Source organism: Clupea harengus, chromosome 1, assembly GCF_900700415.2.
Source record: "Clupea harengus chromosome 1, Ch_v2.0.2, whole genome shotgun sequence".
Taxonomy (NCBI): domain Eukaryota; kingdom Metazoa; phylum Chordata; class Actinopteri; order Clupeiformes; family Clupeidae; genus Clupea; species Clupea harengus.
Genome location: NC_045152.1, coordinates 29,097,587 through 29,110,086, shown reverse-complemented (window position 1 = coordinate 29,110,086; position 12,500 = coordinate 29,097,587). Strand labels below are relative to the sequence as shown.

The following is a 12,500-nucleotide window of genomic DNA, read 5'->3' as shown; positions in this document are numbered from 1 at the left end:
ACCTTCCTCTCTCTCCCTTGGTGCACTATTGTAAAGAATAAAGCTTTGTTTCCTGATTGAACGCCATTTTTCTGATTGAGTCTGTTGGTAGCGAAATTACTATCACCCCCACCCACACACAACTACCCACACAACTATAGTAATCCTGATGTACACACACCCTTAACCCCAAACTCATACCCTCAAGGTCTCTAGTCATCTCCAAAGTCAGCATTTCAATAAGATATCTGACCGATGCATTTACCAGCCTGTGCCGCCTATCTGCCGGCCTGTCTGTCTGTCAAGTGTACTAAGCACACAGCTCGTATCACTTTCATCAGCCCATGTATTGCCTCTACTCTACTCAGCAAAGCTGTGAGGCAGATAACAGCCGGCTGCGGCTCTGATCAGGCCCGGATGCGGTACAGTGGTGGCTGACATCAGACAACAGGCAGAACGTCCTTCAAGGTCCTTCAAGAGGGGTTTACTAGCCAATAATATTTACTTGAGATATACTTGCAATAACATTTAGTTGATTTTTGGAGAACTCAATGTGTCCGGGCCCAAGCCAACTAAACAATAATATTTGAACAGCGGTTTTAGATTAACAAACAACTTTGTACACGCTAAGTTAGCAGATGGGAGACCTCCAACTTCCACTGAATGCAATTCAACCTTATTTACACAGAGTGTCAACAATAAGTATTGCCTCAAAGCACTTTGGAGCCAACAAAGGCAACTCTCTGGAGGGTGGCCCACGGCAATGGCTCCCCTCCACCAGGAAGAGCGCTTCCAGGGGAAACTAAGACTAAGCTAAAAGCAGGGAGAGGATGAGGAGCTGATGAGGAGGGGGTGGGGGGTGGGGGGTGGTATGATCCTATAAGAATCTACATCCAAAATAATTAAAGAGAGGAGAGGAGACGAGACGAGAGGACAAAAGAGACTAGGCCAAGCGAGGAGAGGAGAGGAGAGGAGAGGAGACGAGAAAAGAGACTAGGCCAAGCGAGGAGAGGAGAGGAGAGGAGACGAGAGGAGACGAGAAAAGAGACTAGGCCAAGCGAGGAGAGGAGAGGAGAGGAGAGGTGAGGAGAAAAGAGACTAGGCCAAGCGAGGAGAGAGGTGAGGAGAGTAGAGTAGAGACGAGACGAGACGAGACGAGAGGAGAGGAGAGGAGAGGAGAGGAGCGGAGAGGAGAGGAGAGGAGAGGAGAGGAGAGAGGAGGGGAGAGGAGAGGAGAGGAGAGGTGTGGAGCGGAGAGAGGAGATGAGACGAGAGGAGAAAAGAGGCATCTAAGCGAGGAGAGGAGAGAGGAGGGGAGAGGAGAGGTCCAATCTATTCTCAAATTATGTTTCTTCTCAAGAAGAGTACATTGGGGTTATTACATAAAGCAAAGGGCACAGACAGTGACAGCGACTCTGACGTCCATGCAGTGAAATGACAATAATATTAATGTCCCACTAAAAGTACACTGAAAGTGTGTTTGTGTCCACACTGTCAGATTCAAGAGGTCTAGGCGTAACAAGGACCCTACATGCTTGTTAAAGTGACCTTTCACTAGTTTATACATTTAGTGGATGACAAAGACCAGACTAGACCAGAATAGCAGGAAGTGAAAAGGAGAGACAGAAGACAGAGGGAACAACGGAGGGAGGAAATCAAATAATAAAAGAGAGAGGGGTCTTTTCAAGGGTCATTAGGAGGGTGATGAGCAGAGGAGAGACGGAGGGAAGAAAATGATGGGGGTAACAAAGAGAAGAAAAATGAAGGCCAATCAGATCCCCTGATGGAAGTGTGGTATAAGACTAGAAGGCCAATCAGATCCCCTGATGGAAGTGTGGTATAAGACTAGAAGGCCAATCAGATCCCCTGATGGAAGTGTGGTATAAGACTAGAAGGCCAATCAGATCCCCTGATGGATGTGTTGTACAAGACTAGAAGGTAGAGTATGAGAGCGGGATGGAAGTGTGTGAGCGAGTGAGAGTGTGTGTGTGTGAGCGAGTGAGAGTGTGTGTGTGTCAGAGCTGCCAGTGTGCCAGAGCTGTGCGCATCATAATTATGATGCACATTAGCATGCATGCAAACACATCCACACACACACACACACACACACACACACACACACACACACACACACACACACACACACACACACACACACACACACACACACACACACACACACACACACACACACACACACACACACACACACACACACACACACACACACACACACACACACACACACACACACACACACACACACACACACGTGACTTTAACCATTACTCTTAAGTTCATCAAGCAGCATAACGAGCCTGAAAGTGAACTCAGCATATCTGACCAACCAAACCAGTGAAAAACAGAGGCTGTTTGTGAATGTGTGTGTGTGTGTGTGTGTGTGTGTGTGTGTGTGGATGTGTTTGTGTGCATGCTAATGTGCATCATAATTGTGTATATATACACACAACTCCAAACATGCGTTTTTCTCTGAACTTTCTCATGCTTGTGGGAGTGTTTCTGTGTGTGTATGTGCCAGTAAGACCATGTAACTAATACGTTTATAAAGATGCTTAAATGGGTGCTGGAGAGTAGCACATGGTTCTAATCCCGTACTTTCAAACCTCTCTTCTGCACGTGTGCGGGAGGTTGTGTATGTGTGTGAGGATACAGAATTCCAAATTTGCGTGTGTATATGCTTGCATATGTCTGTGTTTGTTTATAGATGTATATGTATGTGCATATATATACGTATGTGTATGTAAGTGCATGTGTTGTGTATGTATGAGTGTCTGTTGTGAATGTATGTGTGTGTGTGTGTGTGTGTGTGTGTGTGTGTGTGTGTGTGTGTGTGTGTGTGTGAGTGGCCTGGCACTGAGAATCGGTGGCTCTTGGCAAAGGCGTTAATTTGCAGGGCGGGTCCTAACGAGGCGCCTTTTAATCAGGCGTGGTGCGGACACCCGCAGAGATGCGACGGAACGGAACACAGCTCAAAGAGAGGGGGTTTATGGGAACACATCTGGCCAGCAGCTGGAGAGAGGGGGATTAGTAAGGCGAGACAGGAGTGGGTGTGTGTCAGTGAGAGAGTGTGTGTGTGAGAGTTAAGATAGTGTGTGTGAAAGAGAGATAGTGACAGAGTGTGTGTGTGTGTGTGTGTGTGTCTGTGTGTGTGTGTGTGTGTGTGTGTGTGTGTGTGTGTGTGTGTGTGTGTGTGTGAGAGGGACTTGTTTTGCACACATCGCCCCTGGTCTGGTTTGCTCAGGGCCAAGTGGAGACCTTGAGATGATGTTAGCTTCGTCCAACACTAGTGTGTGAACATGTGTGTATTTGTGTGTGGGTGTCCGTGCGTGTGTCAGCAGGTGTGTGAAAGTGTGTGTGTGTGTTTAACCTTACCTTTCAGCAGCAGTGGGGTGAATGGGATGAGAGGAGGCCTCAGACTGGCCATCAGATCCCTGTAAGATTTGTGGTTCCTTGATGGGTCCTACACACACACACACACACACACACACACACACACAGTTAGTGTCATGGCCCTGTTGTCTGCTGTAGTCCATGTTTTGTATTTTTCGAATGTCTGTTTTTCCAATGTGTGTGTTTTGTTTTACATCTGAGGGTGTGTGAATGTGTGTCTGTATGACTGCACTCACCGCAGTGCTCTCAAACTGCTGGAACTGCTTCCTGAACTTGCCTGGTAAACCCTTCCAGAACAAACCACAAAAAGACAAACATCATATCCATACTCCACGTGTGTGTGTGTGTGTGTGTGTGTGTGTGTGTGTGTGTGTGTGTGTGTGTGTGTGTGCACGTGCGTGTGTGTGTTTGTGTATTTAGTATCTGAGACAGTGGGTGTTCTACATTTTAGACATAAAAGATAGTAAAATTTGATCTGTGTGTGTGTGTATCATACATACCTCCCAGGTGAGGCGTAATCTGCTGACTGCTGGGTTGTCCAGCCCCAAAACCACAGCCAGGAAGGACAGCAGATCCTGCTGCTGCTTACACCTGAGACAACACACACACACACACACACACACACACACACACACACACACACACACACACACACACACACACACACACACACACACACACACACACACACACACAGAGACAGAGAGAGCTTGGTGTTTTAAACTTGTTCAGCAACCACACCTTCCCAGAGTGTAATTCATAGTGATCTATCCTTTCACACAAGAGTGATTAATCTGTCTCACACGCTGCCACACACACACACACACACACACACACACACACACACACACACACACACACACACACACACACAAATGCGCGCGCACACGCGCACACACACACACACACACACACACAGAGAGAGCTTTGTGTTTTAAACTTGATCAGCAACCACACCTTCCCAGAGTGTAATTAATAGTGATCTATCCTTTCACACAAGAGTGATTAATCTGTCTCACACGCTGCCTCACACACACACACACACACACACACACACGCACGCACACACAGTCTCTTACAGGGCTGCGATCTTGATGAACTTGCGCAGCAGCTGCACGCGTTTGGGGAGCGACTGGCACTGCAGGATCTCTGTGGCGACCCAGTGCTGCACCTCGCTGCAGCGCTGCAGTATCAGCTCCAGGTTCAGGGGGCGCCAGCGAGACTGCTCCCCGTGGAACACATAACAGACAAACTCCACCTGAACAATACACACACACACACACACACACACACACACACACACACACCAAACATGTGCACACAGAAACTTTTAATACTTTCTCACTGATTTAAGTGTTCTTCACACTGAAGGCAAAATCATATATATATGATATAATATAATCTTCATATATTATATTGACAAAGAAATGTATATATATTTCTTCAGTACCGTACAGGGCTGTGATAAGCCTTCTTTATGCTTTTTAAAGACAAACACATAACCAAAGGCGTGACTCTTGATTCATGACATGACATCACAGGTTCATGTGTCCCAAATACTACCCATAATCCTTAGCCTCCCAGACCACTCCCACAGTTTCACCCCTTGCTGACCTCATGGACACAGCTGAAGAGCTCCCAGTCGAACACCACCAGCTGATTGGCTACCTCCTCCGCGCTCATGTCATGGAGTTTACTGTCGCCGGGTGACCAGTGGATCTCCTCAGGCAGTGGCATCTGGGGGGGGGGGGGGGAGAGATGGGGGGTTCAACAGTTGAGTGTGTGGTTCTTCAGGTTCTCCAACTCCACTGTGAGACTCCGTTCTGGTTCTTTATTCCACCTTGACTCCATCCATCTCTCCTATCCATCTGTCTTTCAATCTCTACCTCTGTATCTCTCCCTCAGTCTATATCTCTAGATGTCTGTCTCACTCACTCTCTGTCTGTCAATCTCCATCTCTGCATCTCTCTCTACCGCCTTGGTCAGTATTCAAAAAAATATATTTACTCTCTCCCTTAATCTCTGTCTCTCCATCCCTCTGTCTCTTCCACAAATATAATCCCCCTTGTTCATGAACAAACCACGTGTTCCATATAACTGCCGCATTGACCATCACACAGTAAGCATCACACACTACATAAAGCATTCACACTTCAGTCTGAGTCATGCAAGATGTCTGCACGCCCTCTAATGGACTCAACTCAACACGTCACCATCAACATGACATGCCCCTGACCACTGGCTGCCCATGAAACACGACCCATCTGGTGAAACATGTCAGACACGAATGCTATGACTGTAAAAATGAAAAAGGCTACTGCCTACAGCACTGGGGGAAGCACACATTTCACAGGTCTAGCATTTTTTTTTTTTTTTTTTCATTTTAGCAGACGCTTTTATCCAAAGTGACTTACAAGGATGTATACACATTTTTACATTTACACTGATGGCACACTGCACATCAGGAGCAATTAGGGGTTCAGTGTCTTGCTCAAGGACGCTTCGACAGGGAATTGAACTAACAACCTTCTGATTACTAAACGACTTCTCTACCTTCTGTACCACTGTCGCACTCAGCATATAAAGATAACGGCAAGAATGCATGAATTTTCACTGTCTTCTAAAGATGTTTGCTCTAAAAGATGTGATCGTGTCCCTGATAAACAGAATCGTCAGCTTGGCAGGATGGTTGTCACAGAGTTCACTTGTCACCTGTGTGGTGACAGAAAACTCCAGAGCTTGTCTAAAAATACCTAGTGTGCCCTCATGAGCGATGACATCCACATGCTCCACATTCTATGAGCACTGATGCCTCTCTTCCACAGCCTCTGCAGCTCTGGGCTGGGCCCTGTGTGTGTGTGTGTGTGTGTGTGCGTGTGTGTGTGTGTGTGTGTGTGCGTGTGTGTGTGTGTGTGTGCGTGTGTGTGTATGTATGCCTTTCTTCCACAGCCTCTGCAGCTCTGGGCTGGGCCCTGTGTGTGTGTGTGTATGTGTGTGTGTGTGTGTGTGTGTGTGTGTGTGTGTATGTATGCCTTTCTTCCACAGCCTCTAGAGCTCTGGGCTGGGCCCTGTGTGTGTGTGTATGTGTATGTGTATGTGTGTATGTGTGTGTGTGTGTGTGTGTGTGTGTGTGTGTGTGTGTGTGTGTGTGTGTGTGTGTGTGTGTGTGTGTGTGTGTGTGTGTGTATGTATGCCTTTCTTCCACAGCCTCTAGAGCTCTGGGTTGGGCCGCCATCGTCTCTACATCAGCACACTGCTATGCTGTTGTATGGAGAGTAGGCACAATAATGGGAACAACGTTTTTTATTATACATGTGAGAATCAAGGGATGGATGTGTGTGTGTGTGTGTGTGAGATCCTCACCAGAGTCTCGAGCTCTGATGGCTCACAAGCGAAGAGATGTGTGTTCACCCCCAGTGTGGTGAAGACTGCCTCATCACTCGGACGGAACACGGCCTTCTCTGAAAACAGATAAAACACCCAAAAATCAGTACAATGCAACACACAACAGACACACACTCATGCATAGACAAAACACACACACACACACACACACACACACACAAACTATAATTCAGTGATGCACTTTTACTTATAAACACACACACAAACTATAATGCAGTGATACACTTTTACTTATAATCACACACACACACACACACACACACACTCCAAACAATAGGCTTGTTTCCTGTGCTCCTGAGTGTGTTCCTGTTCTTGGACCAACTCTCACCAGGGATTCCCCTGTGAAAGCGACATGAATCCAGCCCATAACACTTCCACCAGTCTCTGCTTCCTGCTCCGACCCTAACTTAGGCCTCCCCTTGATCAACCAGCGGAGCCCATGGGCCCCAGTCTGAGACGCGGATGGATTAAACTGACTAACTGTGCTGAGCACTCCTCATTAAAGCTCCACCATGCCGAGCTGCTGAAAGACTCCCGTTTTAGTCTAGCGCCGTCTACAGTACGTGTGCCCTGTCCTGCGGTGGGTGCCTGCTGAATGAATGATGTGGGTTAAAGACCCTGCTGTGTGCGAGGCTCCACGGACGCAGCCAAAACTGGGATGAACCGGGGAAAGATCCGTCGGATCAGGACCAGATAAATCTCCGCTTTGACTGCTATCTGTGAGCATGCGGTCCTGGACGCTGTAACGAGGTGGGATCCTATTACAGCCCTAGGAGAGACAAAAGCCTAGCAGCTCTGTCCACATTCACCCTGACAGTAAGAGCTGTGGGCCAACCTGCTCCCAGTATTAACTGCAACGGTTCAACACCTCTAACTGGAAGACCAGCCAACCAGCTGAGCCGCATTAACACAAAAGTAGACGGTCAAAGTTCTCTCAGCCTTAAGATATCTCCTAAACACAGATGGATCTAGCAGCCATATTGTACGTCTACTAAACCTGTCTCAACATCAGCCAGCTGGCTCGCAGTTATTAAGGAAGAGATTCTTAAATGCAGGGACAGGAGTAAGCTACCTGGCAGCAAGCTGTTTTACATTTTTTATAATTTCCTTGGTATTGAACTTATGATGGCTTTGTTGGCACATTACCAGAACATTTCAGGTTTTCTGAGTGGAGGAACCGGTAGAGCTGTTAGGAGAGAAACGGAGTTCTATGCCACGTACCACCCGCGGAAGTGACGGCCACCAGGACGAGGTTCCCCGGCTGGACTGGCTGGTCCTCGCTGTACTGCAGCTTCTCCTTGACCAGCGCCAGTATCTCTCCTACACGGCATGACAGCCTGCTGCGGATGGTCACGTAGGAGTGGTCTGGCGTGTACACCCTGCAGAAGACTGTAGGCACACAGAGAGAGAGAGAGGGACAGATAGAGACCGAAACAAAGAGAGAGAGAGAGGAGCAGAGAGGTTAATTCCCCTCACCACGGTACACTGATCATGCATGAAGCAACTGAAGATTACATCCTGCAGAAGACTGGAAACACACCACACACACACACACACACACACACACACACACACACACACACACACACACAGCGAGGAGTGGTGAGCGGAGTGGTCAGACTGAGGCAGTTAGTTCACTTCACCCCTGTCCACTGGTGAAGCCTGAACCAGTGATGTGTACACTCTACTCTAGGGAGGAAGGCCTGGTCTCAGAGAGCCTCTGACTCGGGCAGGAATCTGGTCCTGATCTGGGACAAGTCAACACTAGAGCCGGGGGCCAGTTTCACAAACAGACACTTTTACTATGGCTTAGATAGAACAAAGAGGCACGCCTCAGATGGATGTCTAACTTCATCCATTGCACAAAGCAGTTTAGTTCTTGACTATCTTAAACAGGACTAGTGTACAATCAACTCTGGGTAAACTAAGACTGACAGAGTATCCGCATCCAACCACTCAGCTCCATTTACCCCAGCAAAAAAAAACATTTGTGTTTTGGTAGACCTCAACAGTTACAACAAGGACATTTTACCTGAAAAAAAACCTGATATGGAGAAAAGAATGCAGACAGTACACGCCATTAATCAAAACGAAACGGAAAGGACTGATGAGGTCCTGACTGCTGTATATTTCCAGGGGGTTTCCAGCAGCTTTTCCTTCTCATTGCTCTCTCCAAAACAATGTTAGCAAACCACATGCTATGAGCCATATTTTCCTTTTTTTTTTTGGTGTTGAATGCTACTGGTCAGCAGGTGTCACCGATTGTTACCATGGTAACATGGGTCTTAGACCTGAGTTAGACCTCAAATTTTTGGGGGCATGAAATAAGTCAGTCTTTTTTTTGCTCATCGATTAGTATAATACAAGTTCAGACCATTTTACAAAAATAAAGACTGACCTGACACTACAGACCAGTCTAAAATATCTTTTTGAAACCGCCCCTGAACCACCCTCCAGTCAGCCCATGTCTGAGCAGACAGTGGTGAGGTGACGTCTGCTACATGAACCCAAACGAAACCATGTCCATTCCCGTCTCAGCTCGATGTTTGGGTGGAGTTGTGTGTGTGTGTGTGTGTGTGTGTGTGTGTGTGTGTGTCTCTCTGTCTGTTTGCCTGTCGGTTTGCCTGCAGAGAGATCAGTTTCCCCTTAAACTCTGGACGGGAGCCCAAACGAGCCGGAGAGGGTAAACACTCCTGAGTGCTCTGTTTATAAGCACACGTCTGCAGCTGCACGTGCTGACCCAAGGGCCTGATCCAGGGAGCAGACTAGAGCAGGAGACTGCCCCTGAAACACAGTGGTGAGTGGTGTTGCTTCTCAATGTGGATTTGGATTTCAGTTCAGCCCTTGGGTGGGACTACGGACGAGCCCTAGAATGCCTCCTGCACTTTCTATTTACACAAAAAAAAAACACTTCTGATGTAGGGGAAAGGTTATGAGAGGAAAATAATTATGAGAGGAAATAAATTGATGTAGGGAAAAAAGTATGAGAGAGCATACATTGTACGGTCACCCGTATATTTCTATGTAGAATCAATCTATGCGTGTCTGTATTACTGCTGTTTCAGCCCCATGAGGTCAGCTGTCCCCATTCATGTAACAATCAGCATCATTATGGGAAAATCAATGAGCCATTTATAATCCTGCCATGGATTTTCATTGCCCCTACTCAAATGGATGTGCATATACCAGAGTGAGTCATCAGTGGGTTGTGAAGGTTAGTGAAATTAGGAAGTAAGTCCTGGGACAGACAATCCATTTGTTTTCTGCCTTTTGTTTTGCTTTACTGTTTTTTACACACACACACACACACACACACACACACACACACACACACACACACACACACACCACCCCCCCCCCCCCCCCCTCCATTTTGTGAATGAAAAGCAGAAAAATCAGGTTAATTGGATTTGCGGGTTCAGCAGGTTTGACGTCTGGTTTTAAATTAGGTATTGATCAGTTGCAAAAGAACCAGCTAGTATGACTCACTCCCTAATCAATTACTTTAAATGATTGATTTATTGAGCGATTGTATGAGTGATAAAGTTAAATGAAACGGAAAAAATAACCCTGGAAATTCCCTCAACCCCTGACACCAACACAGCTTTCTGTGAGGCTCAATGACCAGGTTTTCTAAAAAAAAATCAGTATGTGTGTGTGTGTGTAAGTAAGTGCACTTAGGGGAGCTTTCATCTGACCCTCTGAAGGCCACTGTGGTTGCAGACAGGCAGATTGCAGACAGGCATCTCTGTGTGTGTGTGTGTGTGTGTGTGTGTGTGTGTGTGTGTGTGTGTGTGTGTGTGTGTGTTAGGGGGACTTACTCTCATCTGACCCTCTGAAGGCCTCTCGTGGTTGCAGACAGGCATCGATGCGTCTGAAGTGACGGAAAAGAGGCCGCACCTGCTTCCTACGACACTCCTTATCCTCCTCCGCCCTGAACAAGACAGAGGGAGAGAGAGAGACAAGGAGGGGGAGGGAAAGGAAGATAAAGACAGAAAGGAGGGGAAAAGAGTGCGAGATAGTTTAAATTTATGTTTGAGAGAATGAAAATAAAACCACCATCTGTATCCACTACAAACCCAGGCCCTGTAATGTAATGTTTCTGTGGAGCTGCTTTATAATGGCCATCTGTACGTGTCCATAGCCCCGGCCTGGTTGTGCCATCCCCACTGTTCCCTCAGCACGCCCCCTGCAGTGAACAGTGAGCTCCAGACTCACAGACTGGGACACGGGCGGCCGTCATCAGGCTACCAATGAGAGCACCGCTGCGGGGAAATATAAGTCCCCTGCTCCATAAATCACCCAGATACAAGAACCCAATTAAAACTAGATCAGCACTATGAGGGAACACAACCACTAACGCAAACATTATGGTCTCCTCTGATGTAGCATTTTTTTTCTTTTTATTTTTCTTCTTCAGGACTTTCTTTTTTCTTCTGTTGAACCCAAAAGTAATTAGGGGCTTAATGTTTGTGGGTAGTTTATGGGGCTGGGGAGCGGGGGGCGGGGCCTGGTAGAGGAGGAAAGGACATTAACGAGCATGAGGAGGCCTCTTTCCCTAACGAGCCTGGAGGAAACGCCGTTTGATTACAGAGGCTCGGAGCACACTTCCCTTCGCACGTGGGAAAAAGGCAGAGTGTGTTTGGGAAACGGCGGGAATGGGGTTTTTAGGGTGGAGGAATGTTTCTGGATTAGCTGAATGTGTGGGAATATGAGGCTTTTTTGGGGGGGGGGGGGGGTTGTGCTCCAGCTGTGCTCATGGGTTGTGTGTGTGTATGCATGTGTGTGCGTGTGCGTGTGCATGTGCGTGTGCGTGTGCGTGTGTGTGTGTATGCATGCGTGTGTGTGTATGCGTGAGTGTGTGTGTATGCGTGTGTGTGTATGCGTGTGTGTGTGTCTTCACACTCACGGGTTTTGCAGGATCTCAGTCCAGCGCTGCAGCTTGAGAACATCCTCCACGAGCTCTGGGTACTGACTCAGCTCCTGCACCGCACACAGATACAGGTCCTACAGAGAGAGAGAGGGATGGAGGGAGGGAGGGAGGGAGGGAGGGAGGAAGAGAGAGACGGAGAAAGAGAGATAAAGAGTGATGGAGGGAGCCAGAGAGTGGGAACAAACGGTCAAGAGAGATGGAGGTAGAAAGACAGAGAAAGGGAGAGATACAGAGAGAGAGAGAGAGCGAGAGAGAGAGAGGGAGAAAGAGAGAGGAGGAAAAGCACAGAAAGAGGGAGAGGGAGGGAAAGAAAGAGGAGAAGAAACAAGCAGAGAAATAGGGAGAGAGAAAGAAGAGGAGGGAGAGAGTGAAAGAGAGAAGAATGAGTGCGGGAGACAAAAAAAAGAGATTGATTGTGACAACTGGGGAGGCCTATCTGAATAATTCATGTTAAACTCACAATGTTGCACACCTCTATTAGACTTCTGATGAAACGGGCTTACATTTATTACATAAAGTCTTCCACTTAACAGTTGACATTGTTTTGGAGTAGTGTTTCCAAGTGCATTATCTATCTGGTAAAGGGACAATATTATTTCTTAGCTCCTGAATATTGCAGAGGCCTACTGTTGTCTTTGGGCTGGTATGAGACTCAACAATTTTTGTGTGGCTGATCATGAGCATGTTAACGGGTCAAATCTTGTTCCCTCGACATGGGCACGTGTGTGTGTGTGTGTGTGTGTGTGTGTGTGTGTGTGTGTGTGTGTGTGTG

General features: G+C 47.4%; 1 protein-coding gene across 1 annotated transcript in view; it reads right to left on the bottom strand.

The window, feature by feature from the left end:
- Positions 1-12,500, bottom strand: part of rapgefl1 (Rap guanine nucleotide exchange factor (GEF)-like 1) — a 42,591-nt gene that overhangs the window by 8,211 nt on the left and 21,880 nt on the right. Inside the window, exons 4-12 of the mRNA XM_031575181.2 lie at positions 11,705-11,802; positions 10,617-10,729; positions 8,017-8,184; positions 6,754-6,851; positions 5,005-5,127; positions 4,470-4,648; positions 3,891-3,981; positions 3,627-3,677; positions 3,373-3,460 (exon numbers count right to left, since the gene is read on the bottom strand). Of these exons, the coding sequence (XP_031431041.1) occupies positions 3,373-3,460; positions 3,627-3,677; positions 3,891-3,981; positions 4,470-4,648; positions 5,005-5,127; positions 6,754-6,851; positions 8,017-8,184; positions 10,617-10,729; positions 11,705-11,802 (1,009 nt within the window). The remainder of the gene's footprint in view (positions 1-3,372; positions 3,461-3,626; positions 3,678-3,890; positions 3,982-4,469; positions 4,649-5,004; positions 5,128-6,753; positions 6,852-8,016; positions 8,185-10,616; positions 10,730-11,704; positions 11,803-12,500) is intronic.